General features: G+C 40.3%; 2 protein-coding genes across 3 annotated transcripts in view; both read left to right on the forward strand.

The window, feature by feature from the left end:
* Window positions 1-602: 602 nt before the first annotated feature.
* Window positions 603-10,272, forward strand: irx5b (iroquois homeobox 5b; the record flags this gene model as incomplete). The annotated part of the gene is given in 6 exon segments (XM_084059480.1): window positions 603-860; window positions 862-867; window positions 1,694-2,099; window positions 2,382-2,676; window positions 7,007-7,083; window positions 10,211-10,272. Coding segments are annotated over 6 exon segments (1,104 nt in total).
* Window positions 10,273-12,321: 2,049 nt separating this feature from the next.
* Window positions 12,322-27,181, forward strand: part of lamb4 (laminin, beta 4) — a 38,206-nt gene continuing 23,346 nt past the window's right edge. For both annotated transcript variants that reach the window (XM_084059851.1, XM_084059852.1), the window contains exons 1-11: window positions 12,322-12,431; window positions 13,694-13,790; window positions 17,741-17,791; window positions 18,951-19,111; window positions 22,501-22,636; window positions 23,662-23,735; window positions 24,241-24,429; window positions 24,613-24,676; window positions 25,183-25,394; window positions 26,274-26,394; window positions 26,495-26,683. In XM_084059851.1, the coding sequence (XP_083915977.1) occupies window positions 17,755-17,791; window positions 18,951-19,111; window positions 22,501-22,636; window positions 23,662-23,735; window positions 24,241-24,429; window positions 24,613-24,676; window positions 25,183-25,394; window positions 26,274-26,394; window positions 26,495-26,683 (1,183 nt within the window). In that variant the 5' untranslated portion in view covers window positions 12,322-12,431; window positions 13,694-13,790; window positions 17,741-17,754. The remainder of the gene's footprint in view (window positions 12,432-13,693; window positions 13,791-17,740; window positions 17,792-18,950; window positions 19,112-22,500; window positions 22,637-23,661; window positions 23,736-24,240; window positions 24,430-24,612; window positions 24,677-25,182; window positions 25,395-26,273; window positions 26,395-26,494; window positions 26,684-27,181) is intronic.

The raw sequence follows: 27,181 nt of genomic DNA on the forward strand, positions 1-27,181 counted from the left end.
TGTGTGTGTGTGTGTGTGTGTGTGTGTGTGTGTGTGTGTGTGTGTGTGTGTGTGTGCGCGTCTCTCTCTCTTACACACACACACACACACACACACACACACACACACACACACACACACACACACACACACACACACACACACACACACACACACACACACACACACACACACACACACACACACACACACACACACACACACGCACACACACCCATATCTGGTATGCACTTGTGTTTATGGGGTGGAGCTGACAATCATACAATGAGTTGCCATTCCCACAGATTTCCTCCCCCTTTCAGCAAGGGGCGCGTTGGGCGCACACTTCTCAACGTGCAGGATCCGGCGCGGCACAGCACAGCTGACAGGCACTCTGTTCAGCACCACACAACTATCTTACAACTCAGTGCAGTAAAGACACAACACACTGAACGACTTGCAATGTCACTGGATGAAACGTATCTCCTAAAAACGCGAAAATTGCATTTCCAGATGTGATGTGAATTTTTATATTCTTTCCTCATTTGTCTGTGCGCGTCTCAAAGCGCACAGTCCAGTGGCTCACTTTTTACCCCACTTTTTTTAATTTAAAGTCGTCAGTCATGTCGTATCCTCAGGGCTTTCTGTTCCAGCCGTCCGTCTCGCTGGCTCTTCACTCCTGTCCGTCGTTCGGCTCCGGTGTGATTCTAGGACCGAGGACAGAGGAACTGGGTCGCTCGTCCGGCTCCAGGTCAGCCTTCGCTCCCTATGCGGGACCAGCGCCGTTCAGCACTTCTTCTTCCCCCGGCTTCAACTCTCACCTCCCGTACGGCGGAGAGCCCCGCGCGGCGGCCACTCTGAGCTCGTTCGTGGTAAGTAAGTAGCAAAGTAGCAAAGTTAAGGGGAAAAAAGGTGGCTGAGGAGTTGTGTTATGTTTTCTATCCAAGTGCGTGCAGATGAAGCGGAATAGGAAGGTGGTTTAGCCTTAGGTGCTCTCTGTTATTGTTGCGCTGTGCAAATAGAATTTAATTTGGTGACACGATAAACCATTTCTAACTTTACCCAGGCCGTTTTACAAAAATCTGGTACCCAACTTTCAATTAATTTTATGCTTCCTTTCTTACAAATGTTTGTATAAAGTACATTTTTTGTCTGTCACTAAATGTTTCATGAATTGATGAATACACAGGACCCCAATGGAAACAAGCCATATAGTGCTTTCTTGGGTTTAATCCTATTTAGCGTCCCTTTGTATAAAACTGTACTTTTCTGTGCTTTTTTTGCAAACTGCTAAATAAAGTATTCAATCAATCAATCAATCAATCAATCAAAGTGTAACGTTATCCAAGGAAGACAAATTGCAGAAAATAGGCATATTCAATAATTTGTCTTTCAGCAACTAAAGACCTTAACTGGTATATATGTAAAACTATTCCAATAGTCCTTAAATCTGACTTAAGTTAAACGTCTACTGTATGCATTCATTTATTAAAAGTGTATAAAACATATCAAGTGAAGACACAATTTGGCACTGAGCTAGGCCTTATGTTTGTAGCTATTTTGCTAAGATATATCAAATAAAATGAAGTTTCATTGCTTTTACAAAATGATGTAATTCATGATTTCACACTCCACTCTCATATGTAGCCTAGTGGACTCTGAAGACGGACACATGATACCAAAATACATAAAATCCACTTGTTCACTTTTCCAGGGCTCTGCATATGACCCCTCCACGGGGATAACCGGGGCCATAGACTATCATCCATTCGGAGGGGCCCTGGGACCTTATCCGTATGGAGACCCTGCATATCGTAAAAATGCAACCAGGGACGCCACGGCCACCCTCAAAGCCTGGCTCAATGAGCACCGTAAAAACCCCTATCCCACCAAAGGAGAGAAGATCATGCTGGCCATCATCACCAAAATGACTCTGACCCAGGTGTCGACATGGTTCGCCAACGCCCGCAGGCGTCTAAAGAAGGAGAATAAAATGACGTGGACACCCAGGAACAGAAGTGAGGATGAGGAGGAAGATGACAATATTGACCTTGAGAGGAATGATGAGGAAGATGAGCCGATCAAGTCATCCAACGAGCTGGCATCTAAGAATGAGTCTGGTGCGTAAATTATTTATTTATTCATATTTTGTATTTTTGCTAATGTGCTTTGCTTTTTAAATTTGAGTAAGCATACATTGTTATTATTAGTGTTTGTCATACTATTTTATAGGAGCTTATTTTATATAGTTTTAGTCGTCACATAGCCCTATAGGCTTATTAGCAGCATCTTATGAGCATGTCCGAGCACAGGCTATGTGCGTGCTTGAACGTGCATATTTATTTCTGTGCATCTTTTGACCTTAAAATATGCTAATCTTCTTGGCCTACTCTATTCTGTAGCTGGACAACATCCAACAAACCACTGCGAGAAATACAATGAGGACAACTGCAGCAGCAGTGACATGGAACGGGGCTTAACTGATCCGGATTTTAAGGACCGGGGGGACAAGAGAATGTCGCAAACGTCAGGGCCCGTCACTGGTGCGTCTCCCCAAAACGTACAACTTGGGATCCACAGAGTTCAAGAGTCAGACCGTGCACCAAGTCCAGCATCGAAGCGCATCAATGATTCTGATGTTTCCAACACCACCTCTGTCATACATCCACAGAACCCAGCTCCAAAACCAAAATTGTGGTCACTCGCTGAGATTGCAACTTCTTCGGACAAATGCAAAGGATCTAGTGAAACTTCACATACCATGGGAACAGGCCCAGCACACATAACGTCTTCATCGCGGAACCAATTCCCTCACAGCGCGGCTCTATCAAGACACCTCTATTATACTTCTCCATTTATTCCCGGCTATTCAAACTATGGCACTTTCGGACACTTGCATAATGGCCCCGGATCAAACATGGGCTCTGCAGCACATTTAAATGGATTACATCAAACTATGTTGCAGAGAGCAGAGGCAATGACCAGGGACAGTAAACTAAGAAGCCAGACACAATTAGATATTTGTAAAGATTTAACACACCACGAACTCAAGAAAGGTATGATGAACGTGAAAGATTTGAGGGACATTTGAAGGGTAGCAGACTTTTATTTATTTGGACCGCGCAGTAGCCTATTTGTGGGATGCCTTTCTGCCATGGCCTGGAATTCTAACAAATTAGACTATTAAAGAAAGGAAAAGCCCACATTGGCCACAGACTATTATTTAGTAACATGAATATACAATTTTAGACTGCATTTTTTCTATGTTCATAAAGATGTAATCTTTGTAGTGCATTTCTGCACAAAACGCAAATTACTCATTAAAGGCTAGTTTTATGAATATGTAAGTAACCACTCTCAGTTTTTACTTTAGTTATTTTTCAGTGAATTATGTCTATTATATGAAGTGAATGGGCTGCCCTGAGTCATGACACCCCCCCCCCCCGCCCCCCTCATCAGAATAACTTACAATACAAATATAATTCCCACAGGTGGCCTAAGATTTAGGCCTAAGCTAAATGTATAATTTCCACAGGCCTTGCAGGAGCACAAACCAAAGAGTGCAGTAAGCCTTGCAGGTCTACAGAGTCATCCTAAACCATGACCATTTAATCAAGCATAAAAATAATACAAAATGTTGCCTTTTATCTTCACTCGAGTCACTCACTGTCTGTGTTGTCAAAGAAATGATTATAGCCTTCTGTAATATAAGGGATTTAAGTTCACAGCTTAAAATGTCCCTGTTCTGACAAACAGGAAGACTTTCAGTTCCTTTACAGCACAGCCCCTATATTTAATCACAGATAACCTTCCTGGACAAATATCAACAGCTAAGAGGCTTACATTTTCTTGGGGCATCTTTTAGGAATTAATTGTGTAAATTTCAGATCTAGTTGGTTTTCTTTTGAAGCCGGGGGATTTGCTCTGATCCTGTATTTTGCGGGTCCCAAGAGCAACAAACATGGGAAGGAAAATCATATCAGTCTCTAAGCTGTGTGCACACTCCACAATAACTTGGAATGAAAGTGTAATCTGCACCGTGCTATAGTGAAACGAGAACATGTTTCATGTGCTATGGGATTGTAATGCCCCCGAGAATGCTTTATGCGATGACACACAGTAAACTCCTCTGTGTTCATGTATCCATTTGTAACTCAGAGGATGTACTGCACGAATGTAACCAAATGGACCCGTTTGGTTACAATTGTGTACATTCTCAGAGTTAAATCAACTCGGAGGATTTTACTGTGTGCCGTTTTGTGCACGCGTCCATGTACTTCTGCCCTGTAACCACGCCTTTCAGTCTGGGAGAGAATACAAAAGAGGTCATGTCCCCTACTGTGTGAGGTTTCATGCTTTTAAAATGTTTCATATCGTCGCTGTCGGGCCGAAACCTCCTATCTCCAAATTTCCACTCTTTATGCTGTTTTCTTTCTCATAGATTAGTGCCCTACTTCGTCATACTACAGTGTCACACAAAAGTAACAAAAATAGCCAATCAACAAGCTCAAAACACGTCCCATTGCGGCGCGTTGTGAGCTTGTAGATCTGCTATTTTTGAGAGTGACAGCGAAAGGAGTGTGTGAGTTTTATAAATATTGAACCAATGCAAAGTATTAGTAAGAGCTTGTGACCAAACAATAACTACATTGGATCCATGGGAACAAAGGTTCTTTTATCTATTTTCTAAAAAAGTAAAGGTTTTGGACATAAGAGGTTTCCACTCGATGATATTCAACACATTTCCAATACTTCGGATTATTTGTTCTGAGTATCATGATGTGTTAAGACTAGAAGGGCTCATTTTCACTGAGTTGAATGAACACTTGCACGCAACTCTATGTGCCATACTCCCATGAAGCGCACTTCATTCCCATTACTGTGGATGGACATTTCAACCATGTCGTGGCTAATCTACAGTATTTATAGCTTATTTATTAAGGACAGATGAAGCATATAATAAAACAGCTGCCACTACTTTGCATCACAGACAGTGTATTTTTGCTAATTCAGAATACCCTTCCTTACCAAAGGCACATACAGGTATATGACATTTAAGTGCCTTGCTCATGGGCGTATTGCTGTAGTGTGACCATTCTAGGTACAAAGATATATTTAGGAAGTTTTTGCTTTATTTAGACAGGATAGTACAGAAATAGGAAACTGAGGGCAGACACCGTAGGAAGGACATGCAACGTCGGTCTCTAACCGGACTCAAACCAGGGATGTTGATATTACTTTATGTAGTTGATGCACTATCCGGTCATCCACCGGTACGTCCCGCACCTGCAGCCTTTTCGACTGTTAGGCAGCCAAACATATTCTGACATTTAACTTCACATAGCCTGCCACCTTGTATTCAGAGGGAAATATTGATCGACAATGAGAAAAAGAAAGTGTGAATGTGTTTACGTGTGTGCACCGCGGTGCGCGCAAAGTAAACGCGTGCCTGTGTCTGGCAAACAACCGTCAATAATTCATGATCTGAAACAACAGAGTGCCACTGACAATTATGAGGAAATAATGAAACAGCTTATTGATCAGCTTAAATAAATCACTAACCACTCCGAAGGCCGATCCCAGCAGTCAGTAAGAAAGAATACAGGCGGTCCCCAAAAGTATTATATAAGAGAACTGTATCCTGTTTCTGTAATAAAAGCAGTGAACACAATCAATACGACATAGAGCACGGTCTGGGTTGTGTGTCATCAGCTTGAATGAGGATACACTGTAGAATCTTGAGTGTTAATTTAACCACTTAAACCATATAGACTTTGTTGACCGGTGTCACACAGGGATCTATACTTGGCCCTCCTCATTTTTTCCCTCTACACCAAATCTCTTCAAGTTGTGTTGTGATGCATTTGTAAGCTTGTAGATCTGCTATTTTCACCAAATATTTTGTCACGTTTTCCTGTTATGACAAGGCCAGAAGAGGGTGGTTATAAAGTGTAGAAATGGACCCTTACGGAGGAGCACAGCCCCATTACTGTATTTAATCATAGATAACCTTCCTGGACTCTGTGATCTCTGGAATCTCTGTGAGATTTTGAGTGAGTTACATTAACATTCAGGATTTTGCAGTGTAGCGTGCAAACAATGTGGGAGGCAGTTGCCAAAGCAGATTTGTAACCTCATTTACAACAGAGAATATTTTAGTGATATATTAGTTATTTCCAACCGTATCTATAGTGAATGATTGATTATTAGTTATTATCATAAATATACTGTATACATGTATATGAATGATCATATTCTAGGAGTATACTTTGAAAGTGGTAGGGCAAAGACACACACTCAGGCTATGTTGAGTCGAAAGTACTGGTATTTCAGGCTTTATGTTTGAAAATATAGTTCCAGCCAGCACGCATGGTTAACAGTCATTGCTACCATCTGAATATTTAGCGCTATGAATACACCTTTGGATAAACGTTGGTTCTATCATTCATAGATACAAACAACCATAATTGCATCTTTGGAAATTTGAGTTGATTATTCGCCTTATGTATTTCCCATAAAACTGAGGAACATCTTAAGATGAAATAAGTGGATAAAGAAATGAATCCAAAATATACAATAAACACAATTCAAATTATTTCCACAATAGCCTACACGTTAGCCTCATTGTACACTCTAGGATCTCTCATGAACATTACTTCTCTTACACAGAAAACTCATCAGGATTAAATTATGAATTTGTAACTATTGAGACTATACAAATTGTAAATTTTAAGAGTTTAAAATTAACAATGAGGATTTTACTGTGTAGAAAGGTTCTTCACACTTGCGCTACATTGCTCAAATCTGCACTAACCACACCTCTGTAGAGCTTGGTCCCTAAGCCTTTTGCTTCCAGCTGTGTGTTTACACCAAGCTAAACACTGTCAGACAATGTCGAGCATGTGACTCAACCAGCACGGAGCCCAGCCACCGGCCAACCCATAGGACTGGCAGATGTCTGCTGCTGATGCCACTCAAGCCTCCTGCCAGGCAGTTCCTTTGCCCTCTTTTGCTTGTCTCACTCCAGGACCACCCATACAACAGCTGGGCTCACAGTGCTGGCTTCTCACAGCCGGACCACCAGGATGCTCTCAGTGGAAGAAGGTAATACACTGTCCCCCAAAATAAACCACTTCCCTGGTGACATGTATTGTAGCCACTGGGGCTGAGAAAACCTTTCATTTTTTAAATATTTTTTTTTCTTGTGACCATTATGACCTTCTGTTCTGCTTAAAACCTGAAGCACTGTGTACTCAGCTGCTTACATCAAAGGTCCAACTGAATGAAGTTTAGAAATTTGCTAAGCCTCGGATGTGCTTTAAGGTTATAAAAGACCCTTACACACACTGTTACATTGCCTGTATTGCCGTCCTCCCACAAATGAAAGGGAAACTTTGCCGCTGATGAAGTGGCACCCAGATAGTGCTGGCGGAGTAATACAGTATAGGCCAATGTAATCCATTCAAACCACAACCACTGTTCTGTTTCATTTACTTTACCGCAATACAGAGAAGACAAGCAAGTACTATAGTGGACATTAATAATGACAAGTCCCTAAGACAAATACATCGAGCTATGCTTGAAAATGGGTGACGTGTACTTGTAATGTTATACACAAGGTAATAGATGATGGATGAACGTGCATGGAATTTAGGTGCAATGTAATAGAAAAGATTATTAAGCCTGTGTGCACAATATTATTATTATTATTATTATCATCATCATCATCATCATTATATTATTATTATCATTATTATTATTATTATTACTCTGTACTGTCAAATAATTGGTAATATATGAGCTAAAGAGAATGAAGCTACCTACGGACTGCTTGAGAAATCTTTGAGAGATCTTTGTATGCCTTCACTTTGCTTTGAGCACCACCTAGTGTCACAAGCATTAAGTATCCATACATTCCAGGGATCTCTGTATGTTGTATGTCTGTCCTTCCTGTATCAGAACCATTCATCCAATCAACTTCACACTTGGTGGATGTACAGTATTGCTAAGGAAGGACCCAAGGAAGTGCAGTGTCTAGTGTTTAGTCAAACGGAGGAGTGGTTCTCCAGAACCGGCCCATTCTGTACCGGCACACGCTCTAGTGCAATTAATACACAGGTATTGCCTTAGTTATCTTTAATTGGCTTATCAATTCAAGTCCAAATTGTATACAAGTACACAATATTGACCTCAGTCATGAGTTGAGGGATTCTTTCTTCTCTGCCGACAACCACTTGGGAAATAATTGTTTTTGTATGCTTGCATGTGTTATCATCTGCATGCAGACACATCTCTTTGCCATTCTGTTTTAACAAAATGCAAGACAGTAAATAAAATATAATCAAAATCAAAATCAAATGATGTTGATCTTACTGGCAGTAATAGTACCAAAGGATTGCTAGTGTAAAGTACCTTGTATGCTGACACATAGCCTAAATCATTACTGTCACTTCAGTAACAAGCACTTTGAGATTTGAAAGAATGTAAAGTGCATTATAAATAAAACATATTATTATAACCAACCATCCTACACAATCACAATTCTAATATTCCATGTCTTTTTCAGATCAGGTGAAAATTCTGGAATAATATTTTGGAATGGAGATACAGACTTAGAAAGGAGGATTAAACAAACTCACTTCACCCTGCTAGGCCTAGGAGATTTAGCTAGGTGTGTGGCAGATGGTGCCGTTTGCTTGCAGTCATACCTCCAGTGACCCTTGCTGTTGAATATCACACAGTGGGATACAGCCTTCCATGTGTTTTGCTCTGATGCATTCTGTCATCTTCAGTTTCTCACTGCAGCGCTGTTGGCCACTGATGCCAACATACTCAACCAATCTTCAAATTAATTAATTTTTTCCCCCCTTAAAAGCTATTTGAATCCAATTTGGAGTTAAAAAAATATATACATTTGCCTTAAATGCATCAATAACACTAAAAGCCATACAGCTTCAAATGACTTGGAATCTCTAAAAAAATAAATAAAAGTAATATAATTAATTCAAATTTTGTGGCAGTAGGCCTAATCATTCATGCATAGTGGACAGTGCCAAACCTATAATATAACTTAATCTCTACAAAAGCACGGTTGATACCTCTCACGCATTGGATATGGTATGTGGAGTTGAGCTGTAAGGTGACTTTTAAGCACTAAACCTGGTACTCGTGAACGATACAAGTAGGGAACGATGCAAGTTGAAAATGCATGCCCGACCCGTTTTTGCAATACCCCTTACACATTGTCAGAGTACCCATCTGTCTGTCTGTGTTCCTTTATGCCCATATATGGAGATTTCCGTATCCAGCTCTCTGTGTCCCTGTAATGCCCACATATGGAGTTCCGTGTCAGACATGCCTAAATATGGAGTCCAGGCCAGTCTATGCCGTCAGTACTCTGACATATTGAAGACAGGGTACTCCATATATGGGGATTTGCGGTTTTATCAATATATTTTGAAGATCTGCTAATGCGACAACTTCCCAAGAGGCGCATGCCATATTTAAAGTATTTAGGTCTCATATTCTGCATGACCAATTGACCATACTGTATATGGGCATATTGGTCAGATCGGCGATTCTGGACATCCGGATCTCCATATATGCTTAGATATGGGCGTGTCGGTAGGATCGGTGGTTCTGGAAAACCGCCAACTGACCGACTCGACGCCAGGCACCACACTCCCTTGGGTCGTAGGCAACACGCACGCCCGGTTTGAAAGTTGGTTGGATCGTTCTCGAGATATGTGAACTATAGACCTGCATACACAGACGGACGGACAGACAGTGATTTCACACATTTATAGTAAGAACTTTTTTTTTCTCCCAGAAATTTCTGAAGTTTCACATTCAATATTTCGCCATTTTTTCTCCTTGTTTTTGGACAAATGTAAACCCTTGAATAAATTGACTGGCTATCTCTTAGTTGAACACTGATAGTGTAAATAAATGGAAGATAACATTGTCTGAGACAATTAGATTACTCAGTTAATATGCTCTGCTGCAGAGCACGGTGGTCTCTGCTTCCACCTAGTGGTCAAATTGGGTATTATTTATCAAACATTGTGACTATTTTTACGTATTTCTTCTTTCCTAATTTGGACAAGGCCGAACAGAGCAGGAAGCCAGGAAATTAAAGGCAACACCTTTGACGTGAAGGTAGGCTACAAAGGTAGAAAACAATGCATTAAAAAATGTGTTATTAAGAACCTTTTTATAATTGTGTTCCCAGGTGCCCCTTGTTGCATCTGTCCCGAGGAAGAGGGGCCCCATGCAGTGCTAGGCCTCCCCTGAGCAGACGGCCCAGCCTCACGCTTCACCTGCTTCAGTCAATGCCATGCTGGGAACACCACCAGGTCTCCCCGGTTGCCCTGAGAACTGAGGCACCGATAGCATGTTGACAGTGTCACACATGAACTGCCAGGGCAGCCTCTCCTCCCCTGTGCCAGCTCAATCAGTGAAATTCCTCCAGCCTAGCTTCAGCTGTTATCACTGTTGGAGACGTTGCTCCCGACAGGCCTTTTTTGGTCTCCATCCCTTAGTGCTGAGCACCACCTTGACTGTCTGTCTCTCTATTATCATCAATAAAGTCTAATTTGCGATGGAGTAGGCTATAAATTAAGCTTTACTTCCAGATAACTGCCCAGCAGCTCTCAAAATACAGGGGGTTGTGTGAGAAGATATTGTGTCATAATTTGTTTGCAGTGTAAGATAGAGGATTTGTTAAACAGGATTTTTGTTTTAGTAACATGGAAGGTGCGTAATAGGGGCACATGTTGGGGAGGTCAATGGAGCAAGAAATATGGCAGGGAAGATCACACCACCATTGGAAAGCCATGAGGGAAGACTGTTGAGGCCAGGTGGAGTGATGGGTTGCCACATGGAAGCGAGAGCAATAGGGGATGGCTTGGACCATGGCCTTTAGCTTGAAGTGGTTTCTGGGGTTTGTGGACAAAAGCTTTGCAATAAAATATGCTATGGAGAATATTATACTGCTGGATGATAACTGTAACAGATCACATAATTATGATAGTTGTAATTATGCTAGTAATAATAATCTATAATTTTAGGGTTTGTGTAGCCAGCCACGTCTTAAAAATGTAGGTGTAAAATACACATAGCCCTAGGCTACTATTAAAGAAGCTTACAACTTGGGTGCTTGTTGGCTCAGCCAGTTATCGCATAGAGTAGACCACTAATACAAATATATATCAGCATAATATAACATGAAAATATTAAGATTTACTAAAGGGTTGAATCATCATTGATTTTACTGACATAATTTACTGATAGACTAACCTTTTTCATTTCAGTCCAGGATCAATAACCAAGTGACTTTGATTAATTCCTGATATTCTCAGTAACAACATTCTTAAGTATAATCGCAGAGTATCAGTTATCAAATCTAAAGTCACATAATACAGTAGCGTATATCCTAGGTGTTGGATGATACGTGAAATAGGCTTATGGGATCATTTGGATTAAGTCATATCCCATTATAATAAATAATAATGATTCTCTTTTGCAGAATAGTCTGATAAATACAAGGAATAATATGTAGCCTAATATTTTGAACATGTGTTTGCGTCTGTGTGTTTTTTCTTTTAAAGGTGTGTCGCAGTCACAGGGTCAGGCACGTCGAATTCAGTCTTTGGTTTCCTTTTCAATCAATGGTGAACTGATCCAACACTAGATGGAGTCCTACGCATCAGGTTAAGGTGCTTTCTTGGAATTCACTGGCACGCTCATGTCTGGCTCTTCCATTCTGTACTTACTAATTGTCTCTGTTAATCACACCAATTCATAGGTCTTGTTCTAAATTGGATGGGCATCAACTGAGTGGTGTGTATAGTATTTATTTACCATTGCTATTTGGTTAAAAAGAAATCCAGTCACATTGGTGTATAGTAGTAGCAGCCTATATGTTCCAGTAAGATAAGAATGGAAAGCAGTTCCAAAGAAAGCACTATTAAAAGTACTATTAACATTTTAAAAGTACTATTAAAAACTACTTGTATTGTTGTTGGTATTTTTTTCATTATTATTGTTATATGATTGTCAGTGAAGACTCTAAGAGCACACAACTCAGTTACACTTCTATGTAGTCCATGTCTTTGTGAAGATAAAACACCCCTTTACGCCATCACACTATAGAAAGAAACATAATCCCTCCTTCTCTCTCCTTCTCACTCTCTTTTTTTGTTCTTGCTCTTGTATAGTATGAATTCATTCACACACACACACACACACACACACACACACACACACACACACACACACACACACACACACACACACACACACACACACACACACACACACACACACACACACACACACACACACACACACAGCTGGAGGCTACGTTTGCAGCTCAGGTGTGCTCTCCAACATGCTGTGGCTTTTCCAGTCATTATGTAGTTGGGCGTGCAGTGAGGCTGCAGCAGAGACAGGTAGGCAATGGCTTCTGTTGGGTGTGCACTCATTCTTCAACTAATTGATTTAATCGAAATTGAAAAAGAATCAATTTGAATGAAATAACATTTAAAAAATAGTAAAAATAGCAGATCTACAAGCTCACAAGCGATGTGATGCATTGTGAGCTTGTAGATCGCTATTTTCACCGTTGTACTACAAAATAGAAAATAAGGCTTAAGTAGTTAATCAGACTAATCCGTTTAGTTGATTCTAAAAAAAATATTCATATTTTTACGCGTTGATTTGCTGATTAAAAAAAATAAAAAAATGTGTCCAAAAAACAAATTGTTAAAGTAATCAACACAATAATCGCTAAAGTTAATTGATAGTTGCAGCCTTAGATAATTCACTAAACATACATTGTAAAATCCAGTGTTCATTTAATTCAGGGAGTGTACAATTGAAACCAAACAAACCCATGGGTCAATTTTGTACCATTTGGTTCATTTTTGTTAAATAACACTGATGATTTTACTGTGCACCCAAGACAGACTTATTTGTTTTTAGCAGATTGAGAACTGCATGCTTGTGCGTCTGGTACAACTGATCATCTGGTGGTGGTAATAGGTTAACTCAATCCTGAATGAGATACACTTATTTCATGAAGCTGCTAGTAACTGTAATGATGTGGGCTACTGTACTTATCAGATGTGGAATATCTGTTTGCTCTGGCTGAATAATTATTACTGTACATCCTTCAATTTAAGTTTAAACAGCCTGGTTTGAATTTCAGTTTTGCAATTTAGTAAAAGAAGAAGTAACATTTTCATTCACTATGAATGAAGTACCATATTAGTTTTGGTATTTTAGAGTATCAGATCATTCTTCTACTTCCAAATATTATGTATGTTAAAATAGTTATTGTTGGAGTTATATTGATTCTGCTTCATCTGAAAACTGCCCCCCTTTCAAATCAAAACAACTGGCACTAATGGTGTACTGGAAAGTAACATTTGAAATCTAGTGGGGCAAAAGTACTATGTTCTCTAAAATTGAACCCTCAGAGTGCAAGTACTGTACCTGAAAGCTATACACTGTGTTTGAGTTACAGTAAGTACCTGCACCCCTGGCTATACGTTACAGTAGGTAAATGGCTCGGAATGGTAAAGTGTTAGCTATACACATCCATTTAAAGCCAGGGACATCTTACAGTTATGTTCTGTCATATGAAGATGCTGAAAGGTTTATCAGCAAGAAGCAAAGCGAGATAAGCGGTCTTGTACTTCTGCCTCTGTAGTGTAACTCACCACGGCTGTTGTGGGATCATCAATTAAACGTCAGTTGCTGGAACCAGAAGAAAATAACTACTGCTGGAACGCTTTCACACCAAAGAGGTATGTGAAACCCAGATGCAGCTCCCATACACCCTGCAGTGACAGAAACATAATGAATGTCCTCAATGAGGCAATTTGTAATAAAACCACCACAATAAGATACTGTACATTTTGAAATACAAAGTGATGCTTATAGATTCTATATTATGCAGTGTAAAATAAGCACCACACAGATTACATACAGGATACTTTTCCCACACTTATATTTCACCTTCCCAAGATACTCAGCTGTTTACAGTAAAGTTTACTGTAAATTCCTGTAAGTAATGGCATTCTCTCTTCATTGCAGTTTACAGTATGACACTAATACGGTTCATATTTCACTGTAAATTTACAGTGTGTATAATGTTGTTTGTACGTTGGCTTCATTCTAAATGATACTGTGTCCTCACTTGAGGCACCCAGTCAAGTCTCATCTAGTCAAGACTTTGTTTAGTTGGATTATAGTGGGTAAGCTAGGATGAAACGCGACACAAAATCTTCCTTTTTCTTATCTAAACATGTTAATTTAAAAAGGCAAATTGGAGTGCATTATTGCAGTGGCACCAAAATCAATATATAACCAACCATAACAGATACATATTATACATGTTAATACTAGTACACACACTACACACCAAGCATGAATGCATTATTTATATGTTAAATTAATGTTATTTGGAAAGCATGTTGTTTAGACAGATACTGTAGGTTTGATGTTGACCTGTGTCCTAGATGTTTTTCATTGCACTCTACTTACATGACCATTTACCCTGTTGTTTGTTGATTATTGTTCATGCCAATTACTCTGATCTTGCACTTGTAAGTCGTTCTGATAAATTATGAATTGCGAATAATTTGTACAGAAATTAGTTGTGAATGCAACGTCGCAACAGTCCATTTTGCAGGTTTCCGCCAAGTTTTCAAAGGCCATAGCTTTCGAGTTGAGGCTTCACACTGTAAATCCCCATACAATTACTGGTGGGGCCCAAGCATTCCCTTCTGAAGTTCATCAATCCCTCCAGGGATACCACTTGCATGCAGAGTTGTACAGCTCATAATAGTACATTCCTGCGCACTGCCTGGGGCATACTATCTCACCAAAAGCACCATGCATATCACACAATAGAGCAGAGTATGGAACACACAATAGGTGAATGGTGGCCCATCATCAAATTACAGTGCATATGACTCATGGCGCGCACACACACACACACACACACACACACACACACACACACACACACACACACACACACACACACACACACACACACACGGGGGCTGCACGCGCGCAGCCCCCAGTTATTGCGCGGATATTGGGCGTTTTGGGGCGTTTTTTTGTTACTTTATTTCGGTTTTAGGGTTAGGGTTGGGGTTAGGGTTAGGGTTGGGTTAGGGTTATGTTATTTAATTCATATTTTTGCCTGATTTTACCTTTTCTTTTTGCAAAATCGATTGCAAAAAAATGTGCTCTCTATGTGGGTGGGCCACGGCCCACCCAGGCCCACCCATGGCTGCGTCCCTGGTTGAAAGCTTTATTTTTTTATATTTAAAAGCACGAGTAGGACTACGTTTTTCTGATGCACAGTTTTTACTGTAGGGGCATGCTTTAGTTATATTGTAAAAAAAAAGGGGAACAACATGCACATCCCCAACCCGAACTTGGGCAGGTGCTGAGCGACGAACAGTATAAAGAGAAAATAAATAAACGTTTGCACACTGAGGGCTCCAATGCGACAGATGCTTTATTGCATCGAAGGATGCTGTGACGTTTCGAGCTTAACGCTCTTCCTCAGACTGGACTGAGGAAGAGTTTAGACTTTAAATTTAGACATTGTAGCCTATATTATTTACATAACAGCATCTAAACATCCAGTCCATTCTCAAGGAGCAGTAGCATTGAGTCAACTAACACATTAGTTTTGTTAGGCACTTGTGGGGTTTGCTGTCAGAGAAATATGGCCACCACAAAGCGTGTCTGCAGATCTGCGGTTTTGAATAGCTGCCAGTAGAGAATCCATTTAAAATTCTTGGTATGTGCTGTAAATGGCTGGCTCACGCCCCCTTCACCTATTGTTTTTGTAACCTTAGCATCCAGCACGAGCATGCATGTAAACCATGAATCTGAATTAAACTTAGAGTAACTTAGATTACATTATTTTGTCTATGCAGTCAAATCCTCAATGTAAATTTAATTATACATGCGTAACTCTGAGTGTACACATGGAACCAAATGGACCAATAAAGGTCAAAGCTAAATGATGGATAGTTAGAAACCAAATGGACCCTTACAGGTTGGTAACTCCAATGGACCCTTACACGCTCCCAGACTTAAATTGACACTGAGGATTTTACTGTGTAGTAGACAGAGCAATGCTTCTTTGTTTATTGAGACAGTAGAGGAGATGGACTCACGAGGGAACAAAGGTGGGCACAATATGCTCTTACATTGCAAAATCCTGGGATCCTTACGTGTACATTTTTACGCTCAAATTATCACATTTTACAGTGTGTCGGAGAACACAAATATTTGCAGTCACAGAGCTAGGTGTCTCAACAGCTGCACCATAACTTATTACAAAAATGCACCCTTACCATCAGGATGTATAACTGACCGGTAATAAATATGTCATCAAGGGTTATCGAGGGAACATCTTTGCTGTCACTAATAACAATCAGTTAGAATCACTGCTTTACCTTGGAACTGGTTATCCTCGGCTACGTCCTTCAGGGTTCAAGGTGATTTATTGTCACAGCAGGGAGCAACATTGCAGGCAGCGAAATCCTTGTACTCCGACATTGTAGAAAAGAGATGGATGAAATAAAATATTAACCACTTAAACCCTCTATTCTTAGAGAAACAGACATTTCATTTTTTCCATCTACACCAAATCTCTTCTCAAAAATAGCCGATCTACAAGCTCAAAACGTGTCCAAATGTTCCCCCCAGAGTAGGCATGCTGGGGTTCAAGTTCAAGTCAAAGAACATTACGTGTGTGTGTGTGTGTGTGTGTGTGTGTGTGTGTGTGTGTGTGTGTGTGTGTGTGTGTGTGTGTGAGAGAGATCTATAGCATAGGTGAGTAAATATCATCCCCAGGCCCATTACACTGTGGTGGTGTCCTCAAAGGCTCGATTTTGGGTCCTATCCTCCCTATTTGCTACCTTCAGGTGACATAATAGAGATGTAATCATATTTTAACCCTATCCCTAACCCTATCATATTTTTATTATTTTGAGAGACATTGCCAAAATCTAATGTTTTATATCCATCTTTGATCTGAAGAAAGGTCATGTTTTTATTTCTTCTCTTCTTATACTTGTATGAGTAGTGACAAATAAAGCTTTTTGATTCTTGATTCTCTGTACACCTTAGTCTTACCCAAAAGTCTAGCTTGGCTTCTAACTGGCTCCAAAACATTTGACAACATTTTCCCTGTCCTAGTATCCCTACACTGGCTGTCAATGTCTTTTAGAGACATTTTTTAAATTTGATTCATCACATTCAAGGCCAGGTCTAGCTTCAACCCACAGTACTCTCCCCCTATGACCAAATGCATCTCCTGGGATCCTTGAGCAAAGCACTGCTGGGCATTCCAAAATACAGCTTAAAAACTAAAAGAAACCAGGCTTTTGCAGTTAAAGCTCCTACATGTTGAAATGCCCAGCCTTATTGAGTCAGTGCCTTGTTTTAAATTCCTTGTTAAAACACATTTTTACAAAGTTTATTGTAAAGTGTAATCCTCTTAATTTAAATGTATTTACCATGTTGTCTCCTATGCTGTTGTCTGAGTATTTCTTGTGTACGTTTTTTTTGTAACTCTGCCTTTGAAAAGTGATAGAAATAAAGTTATATATCTGTGTGAGTGTGTTTTTTTACGCACGCGTGTGTGTGCGTAAAAAAGTGCGACAAACAGCCGCTCAATGAGCTGTGCAGTATTTAATCTCTCTCTCTGTCTACTCCCCCCCAGAGTTTTGCCAGCAGATGACCCTAAAGATGGTCTCTCTCCTCCTACTTTTGAGTGAGTTCAAGTCATTCATCTCCTGCTTGGCATAGCATGGTTTGGTGACAGGCAAATACCTCGGACTCCGCAAGGCAGATATCTTCACATACTATTTGTTCTGACACGGGAAGGATTAAATTGTCGAGGTTCTTTTGGCAGGAGGCTGACTCTTTGCCATCCTAGCTGACGAATCCTCTCCTTTTTAGACGTGTGAACACTTGCTGAGCATCGCGGGAGAATATTTCCACTTGCTGGCACTTGCTGCTTTAGTTTCCAGAGCCCTGTTCTGTTTGCTTTTTCACCAATATCCTGGACCTTTTACAGTAGCCATTGTTCTGTTTTCATGTGTCAAGTTTGACAGAAGCTGTACTACAAGATAAAATGAAGCTCAGAATGAATAGCTAGTAGGCCTACATTTAAAGATATACACAGTACCTACTGTATATGTATCTAAATATATCTATATACAGTATAAGCATGAACTCTACACAGCAACTCTGTAGGCAACTGATTATCGTCACAAGAAGATCTCAAGTGGTTCAGTTTCACAACAGCAGTTATTTAATTCACTTTAGGCTTAATAAGTATTCAAAACTCAAAGGATGCAGCACAACTTAAAATCCTAAGATGTGCAATTAAGCTTGAAATGCTAGATTTTGTTCTCTTTTTTTAAGAACCTGGCCATGTTATGATTACAGTGTCTGAATGTAATCAGAGGCATTCAAAGCTCATGGAGTATATGCTGTAGTCTTTCATGTACATTTTATTATGGTGGGTGGGTGCATATGCAGGACTGACAAGTATAGCAGTTTGTCAGTTTATGAAGAACAGTATTTTACCCAAAAGCTCATCATTTCTACTTAGCTACAGTGCTTTGAAAACAAGGACAATTAGTACACTTGACTGTGACTTCTATCCTGACACATCATATACTGTATGTGCTTCCTGTATTCACCAAGTATAGAAAGTATACAGGGGATTCTCTTGACGATATGGAAGCAAAGAATCTCCTACAATCTTTCTACACATAACAGTCCAGTACTGACAGACATGGTGTGCAGCGCGCACACAGCATACATACCTGCTTCACGTTGCTACATTATTAATTGCTTCTCATCCATGCAGTGATGACATACTGTCATTACACAACCTTTTCCCCTCTTCATCCTCTGTGTAGTTATGATGGCGCCTGGGGCCCTAACGCAGGACGAGTGTGAGGGGAGTTCCTGCAACCCCCAGCTGGGTGACTTGATGGTGGGCCGCGCTGCTCAGCTCTCGGCCACATCCACCTGTGGCCTGGATGGATCCCAGTCCTACTGCATCATTGGATACCTGGAGGTCAGGGGTTACGTATTTATAAACAGAGGATTCTGGAGGATCAGAGCATAATTGCTTTGGGTCCGGAATCTGATTATAGACACATTGAGAAGAAATGGGCTGTGAAGTTCTGGCCCACACTTATTTATAAGGATTTGTACAAATGCAGACTAGAAGAAGTACTCACATGTTTTTAGTTAAGTAAAAATATCAATACTGCAATGTAGATAATATACTCTGTTACAAGTAGAACTCCCGTAATCAAAATTTACTAGAAGTACAAAAGTATCTGCATCAAAATATATTTTGATGCAGATACTTGCAATAATAATGCAAATCTACACTGTCACTAGTAACTAAAGTTTTCATATAATTGTAGTGGAGTAAGTACAATATTTTCCTCTGAGATGTAGTGGAAAATTGTAATTACTGAAGAAAGTAAATACCTCAAAATTGTACTTGAGTACAGTAGTACTTGAGTAGGTGTACTTAATTACTTTACACCACTGAACAAATGTTATTGTTTGGTAGTTGTGTAATATTTCAAAGGGTTCCTTTTTGAATTACTGTACTTCAAAACTATGCTAATCTGCCGAGCAAGTTTTGAAAAAGAAGAGACAGGTGCCTCCGGTGTAAAGATGACATGCTAGCAAAGGTGTACACTGTACAGTCATTTTCACAGGGATTCCTTGTATAAATAAATAGTAAATATACAACAAAGTGCCATAGTTTGCTCTAAGCTGGGAGGAAGGTGATTAAATAAAGCCTTTCTTACAACAGGTCCTCGAGGCTTTGATTGACGTGTTGCCTGTCTCACCCTGTAGATCAGGGGTCTTCAACAGGGGGTCCGGGACCCCTAGGGGGTCCCTAGGGAGGGGGTCCCTAGGGGGTCCTCAGAGTTACTACAGGGGGTCTGCCAACTCTTTGTGTGATATGATACATTTGTTTTACCTTAACCACTTGTACCCTAGCATCCCTTTTCTGAGGAAAACTTTAGCCAAAAATAGCAGATCTACAAGCTCACAACGCCTCGTAGCTTGTAGATCGGCTATTTTTGGGTGTAGAGGGAAAAAAGAGCAGACCAAGTAAACAAAAAGTTTAATCTGAAACACAATCTTATACAATATAGAGGGGGTCCCTGCTTCATCTCTCTCTCAGCTAGGGGGTCCTTGGCCTGAAAACGTTGAAGACCCCTGCTCTAAACCTGGGATGCGGGGGTGCACCCGGAGGAAGGTGATTAAATAAAGCCTTTCTTACAACAGGTCCTCGAGGCTTTGATTGACGTGTTGCCTGTCTCGCCCTGTAGATGCTAAGACAAGTCTTGATCCGCCTCATTTATAGCTCATTACGTTGGCTTTCCTCTCTCAGCGCTCAGGGCGACTCATTTATGCTCTGCAGCTCTCGTTTAGGCGATTCTTTCTGCATTCCCTTCTTCTTCCAGTGGTGGAAAAAGTACTCACATGTTTGACTCAAGTAAAAGTATCAATACTGTCACTGCAATGTAGAAATACCCTGTTATTTCGAGTAAAAGACCGGAATTCAAAATTGACTTGAGTAAAAGTTCAAAAGTATTCAAAATGTACTTAAAGTATCAAAAGTAGAAAGTAGGCTACTCATTATGCAGAATGTCCCATTTCACAAGTTTTAAAATCTGTATAAAAATGTTTTGTAATTATAATACAAATCTACAAAGTAACTAGTAACTACAGTAACTTAATATAATTGTAGTGGAGTAAAAGTACAATATGTTGCTCTGAGATGTAGAGGAGTAGAAGTAAAAGTACTGAAAACAGGAAATACTCTAGTAAAGTAAAAAATACCCCAAAATTGTACTTAAGTCTAGTACTTGAGTAAATGTACTTTAGTTGCCCCTTTCCGCCCCACTCACCCATAGAGTTATGCACTCACCCTATCTATCTCTCGCCAGCCCTTTCTCTTTCTGTCAGTCAGTCAGTATGTCTCCCGTGATCGTGCGACATTGTTGCGCAACGAAAATTGCGGATCTACGAGGTTGTTCATCGAATTAATTAGGTTAGTATCAAATTATCGGCTATTGTTGTTGGATGTTGGCAGTAGGCTGAGGCTCTATGCACAGCAGTCATATTGTAAGACATTCACATGTGTTAGTTACCAATGATGACACTAGTGATGAAGGCTCTGTTCCATTCTGGTCAGACAGAGTCAGGGTGCTGATATTGTGAATGTTGGCTCACTGGAAACACTCAAATGGCCCTTTACGGGTGTGTAATGTACAAATGGGTTCCATTTGTCTCAGAGTTATGGGGGTCGTGGAAATTGAAATATCTGAGAACCACTGTGCTACTAAATGGAACAGAGCCTTCATTAGTATCATTGGTAACACCTGTGAAGGAAGTGGCTGCTGTGCCTCCCCTTCATCCAGGTTTAGCCAGCCGCGTGTTTGGGTTTTTGTTTGCCACAGTTTTAGGCGTAGGCTACTGTCACATTCTCAGTGGTAGAAAAAGTATAAAGTAGGCTACTTACAAAAGTCTTTACCTAAGTAAAAGTATCAATACTGCAATGTAGAAACACTCTGTGACAACAAGTACAAGTCTGGTAATCAACATTTACTTGAGTCAAGTACAAAAGTATTGGCATAAAAATATACTTTTAATAATTTTATAATTCAAGTACCAAAAGTAAAAGTACTCATTATGCAGAATCTCCCGTTTCACAAGGCATCATCATTATGTATAAAATGTGTTAAAATCTTATCTGCTATTTTCAAATAGCCAAAGTTTAAATAGGGCTGAAGTGGTTAATGTATAATTCAAATGTACAGTAACTAGTAACTAACGTTTTCAAATAATTGTAGTGGAGTAAAACTGCAATGTTTGCCTCTGAGATGTAGTGGAGTAGGCTAGAAGTGTAAGTATTGAAAATTGGAAATACTCCAGTAAAGTAAAAGTACCTCAAACCTAAACTTGACTAAATGTACTTAGTTACTTACTTACTTTCCACCGCTGCACATTCTACACTTGCCCAATATGTTTTGGGGGTTTGCTTGGCAAGTGGGCCTATCAACAAAACCAAAGAAAAAGAAAGAAGGGGGGGGCGGCTGTACAGTTCATATTGCATGAGGGATTTGCTGCACTGTAGCCTACTACTCTGCTAAAGCATGTCTTCACATGCTTGGATAGCAGCAGCACATGGAGGAGCTTTCACATGCACTGAACCATGATTTATTCTATTTGACTAGTGACTACTCAACAAGTCTGGGTTTGTTATTATACCCAATCATTGTTCTTTCATACAGAAAGTGTGTGGTTGCTTCTAATTGTAAGCCAATTAGGCCAAAGCAGATCTGCAATCCTGGTGAGTGTGAGGCTAATTTGTATGGTAAACCATTGTGCGAAGTGTCAACAAGTGTGTGTTTGTTTTATGCTCCTCAGGATGAACAGAAGTGCTTCACGTGTGACTCCAGGCTGCCGTACAACAGCGACACCAACCCCGACAGCCACCGCATCGAGAACGTCATCACGACCTTTGACCCAGAGCGCAGGATGAAATGGTGGCAGTCAGAGAATGGTGATGCTCAGCTTACATACTGTAGCCCAGTGGTCCTCAACCTGTGGGTCCCCCCATGATTTTGGGGGGTCCCCAGTTGACAGTGAAGACCTTTTTAATACCTCAAAAAAGAAAAGAAAAAGACCATTACTGCATCAAAATAATCAACAAACTATACTTTAAAAACTGGTCAAACATTGACTAAATTGTTAAATAATATAAGAAAGAGGCAAACATTTTGAAAATAGCCGATCTATAAGTTCGAGGCATTGTGAGCTTGTAGATCGGCTATTTCCACAATATTTATCTGTGGAACCGACTAAACTACTAATGTAATGCCTCAACTCATACAATTCCAAGTGCTTGTCAGGGTGGGGGTCCCCAGTTCAAATATGACTATTTTGAGGGGGTCACGGCCTGAAAAGGTTGAGAACCACTGCTGTAGCCTACCATACGTAGATGTATTTGTATATGTAGCCTACCATAGATGTAATGTAGGCTATTATGATATACAGAGTACATACTGTACAACCATAGATGTTGACTATAATTTGCAGAGCCTACTGTATAACCATAGATGTTGGCTATTACAGAGCCTACTGTATAACCCTAGAGATGTTGGCCAATGTAAATATGCAGTCTATATATGGCTTCATGCATAAAACTGTAGAACCAGTATAGCTTATGTACTGTATTATGCAGTATGTATTGGGCTTCATGCATAGAACTGTAGAACCATATAGCCTACTGCTTTATACAGTAGGTGTATGGCTTTATGCATATAGCCAACTAACCGTATAGTATGTACGTGTGGGGCTTTATGCATAGAACAGCTGCAGCATTGCCACTATGTGAACTGTAGGTGTCTCTTTGCAAAGGCAAACAACAGTAGATTACTGGTCACTCACAGGTAATGATGGGTTTGATATATCTAAACCTAATAGCTATGTCTAAAGGTCAAGAAATATAGATATTGAAGTATATTTACACTTTACACTACAGTATATGAGTTTCATCTTGAAAAGTAATGTCCTTATCCTTTACAGGAGTTCACCGAGTCAGCATACAATTGGACCTGGAGACCCTGTTCCAGTTCAGTCACCTTGTGCTCACTTTTAAGGTAAAGATGCTGAAACCACCCTGCTATTGTCAAAGGTTTATTCCTGCAACATCCTCTGTCCATCCCGTCAGCGTGAAACCTTACCTGCCATCACTCGTTGTATTCACAATTGTGAAACTTGCCATCAGATGAAGTTGTATGGGGACAATAGCAAATTTGTGGCTCGATAGATAGTTGTCTGACAATCAGAGCTTGCCCTTTCAGCCTATGGGCAAACTACTGAAATCATGGTTTAGGTGAAATTGAACACATAAGCATAGTGATTTTACAGTGTAAATAAAGGAAGAAAACAACAGCAGACGGAATTTGGTGTACTGTACATTATGTATAACAAAATCAAATTGGCAAGGTCGAAATCTTTTACAAATCCATACTGCACCAAGTATACAAATGTATTTAACTAATTATATTTATAATTATAAAGCAAATGAAACTTGTGCTGAAAAGCTGATCGATTTTGATTGCTTTGTACATGTGACGTTATTCCCCATCCTTCTCCCTGTAGAGTTTCCGTCCGGCTGCTATGCTAGTGGAGAGGTCCAAAGACCATGGGCGGACATGGAAAGTATTTCGTTATTTTGCAGAGGACTGTGCTCTTCATTACCCCTGGGTGTCTGACAAGCCTGCTGACAGCGTGGACGACGTTGTCTGTGACGGCAGATACTCCGGGTCTGATCCTTCAACTGATGGAGAGGTGATTAATCGCATTAATCACATTAATCACACACACACAAACACACACACACACACACACACACACACACACACACACACACACACACACACACACACACACACACACACACACACACACACACACTCTGACCTTAATATGACAACAAGCATCGTTGATTATTTTCTTTTATTTCCATAACAGGTTGTGCTGAAGGCCTTGGATCCTACCTTTGACATAGACAACCCATATGCACCCCATATTCAAGGTTTGATTCAGTATTTTTCCTTTTTCAATAGGCTGTATTACCATGAATATTCTCTTCTCTTTTTGTTACTACTAGAGTGTTATTGAGTTATCCATTAAAGGGGGTGTAAGTGATTTGTTTTTGTTCAAATGAGTGTTAAACTGTCCTATATTCACATAGTAATCATTGCTATATTAGATCTATACTGCCCTGCCAAGGTAAAGAGCAGTAACTACGAAAACAAAAAACACTGAAAAATGGGATTAAAAGTGATTCAACTGGTCAGCCAAATGAGATATCGGCATATAAGTGATATTACACTAATTTTGCATCTGTTCTTGAGGTAATTGTTTATCCCCCAAAATCACAAAGGCTAATTTGACCTTTGGGATACAAAAATAAGTCGGCGTGTCCCAAAACGTAGTTACTGCTCTTTACCTTGGCAGGGCAGTTTTTTTGGGCCCTCCTTTTTTTCTTTTCCAGTCATAAGTATCATGAAACGTGATTACCTTTCCTGTCATCAACAGAACTGATCACCATGACCAACATACGGATCAACTTCACTCGACTGTTCACCCTGGGTGACATCCTGGGCCGCAAGCGCAGGAACCCAGAGGAGAAGTACTACTATGCCCTCTATGAAATGGTGGTCCGCGGCAGCTGCTTCTGCAACGGACATGCCAGTCAGTGCATGCCTGTGGGCGGTAGCAGGGGGGATGTCTTTAATGAGGCTGGGATGGTGAGACCCCTTCTACTAGTGATTGCCAAAAAGAACAGCTCTACAAGTGAATATGTCATTGTTAGCTTGTAGATGTGTTATTTTTGGCAAGTGTCATCCTTGCGCGATGGAGTATTTCGTCGCTGTCAGCCAGGAACATTTTACATGTCCAAAACCGTTACTTTTCAGGAAATAGAAAATGTATCTGTGTTCCAATGGATCTAGTGTAGTTATTATTTAGTCACAATCTCTTATTACTTTTTAGTTTTATTTTTGCGGGACACTCTTGTACTGTACGACGAAGTAGGCCCTACTTCGTTGTACAGTAGTGTCGTACATATGGAGCGATATATCAAGCTTAAGGGCATGGCTTCTTCTCCATCGCATGGAGCTCAACTTTGGTGAACTTTGACCGAGCGTCAACCAATGCAAAGTATATGTGGTTATCCCCACTTGGCTGTCATAGGCTGTACTATAAACCAGCAAATTGATTTGCTTCACATTGTGCATTGCCCACATTCAAGCAGGTGTGAATTTTGCCTTTGCAGGAGATGCTGCATTGCCACATGTGTGACCATGCTCTTGTTTGTGACCTGTAAATGTACAGTACTATGCACCCATGGAGCCTGTTTTTTCCCCCCAAGAAACCAAGTGGTGACAGACATTTTGTTAGTTTCATTGGCTGATCTTAGTGTCACAACACAGACAGAAATATCAATTTCACCTTTATAGTATGACAGAAATACAGTTGTTTCTGATAACATTTTGATTTGAATTTAGAGGTGAGATACTAAAGTAAAAGCTGCAGAAATGTTTATGTCTCTCTTGGGGGAATTGTGATAATGTTTTAAGCCATCTGTGAATATGGATAGACTATATATATATATTGTTTTTCTATAGGTCCATGGTCGCTGTTTGTGCCACCACAACACAATGGGAGACAACTGTGAGGCATGTGAGGACTTTCACAACGATGCCCCCTGGAGGTCAGGCGGCGAACATGGTCCCAACATCTGCAGGAGTAAGACTATAACCCTCCCTCCCTGCCCCATCATCTCTCTACCCTGTGAAATTATTCTGTTGCACAACATAACATTGTTTGTCTTTGTTACTCTTTCAAGGATGTAACTGTCACGGCCATTCCGAAACATGTCACTTCGACATAGCCCGCTATGAGGCCACGGGCAAGGTGAGTGGTGGAGTGTGTGACAACTGTCAGCATGACCGCATGGGGCCACAGTGCGAGCAGTGCCGCCCTTATCTCTACCAGGACCCAGAGAGCTCTGTGGAGGACCCCAGCGGGTGCATCCGTAAGTTTACAAGACCTTGATTTCTTTCTTTCTTTCTATCTTTCTATCTTTCTATCTTTCTATCTTTCTATCTTTCTATCTTTCTTTCTATCTTTCTTTCTATCTTTCTATCTTTCTTTCATTTTTTTGCACATTAATCAGATTTTTGAAGTGAAAGTTTGGTGTTAAAAATGCATACTGTCTCATAAACCTCATTTAAAGAGGGAAACCCTAGGCTGACTTTGAAGTTGGTTTTCCAGTTCAGGTTAAACGTGACTGTAGGGTATGCAACACTTTTGCATGATTTATCAAATTAGTATGTTAGATTTAGGTGTGTCAATGTGCAATGACATCCGTGTTGACTATTAGCCAAATTTCCGATCCTCTTTTTTCCGCCTCCTCCGTCCAACAGTACAATGATTTACGAGGAGCCGAGAGAGAGAGTTGTCTATGCTTGAACATTGGCACACCCATGGATCTGGGCACATCTAAATGTAACACTCCCACCCATTATTCATT

Source organism: Gymnoscopelus microlampas (genome assembly GCF_963454915.1).
Source record: "Gymnoscopelus microlampas genome assembly, chromosome: 6".
NCBI classification, from domain to species: Eukaryota; Metazoa; Chordata; class Actinopteri; order Myctophiformes; family Myctophidae; genus Gymnoscopelus; species Gymnoscopelus microlampas.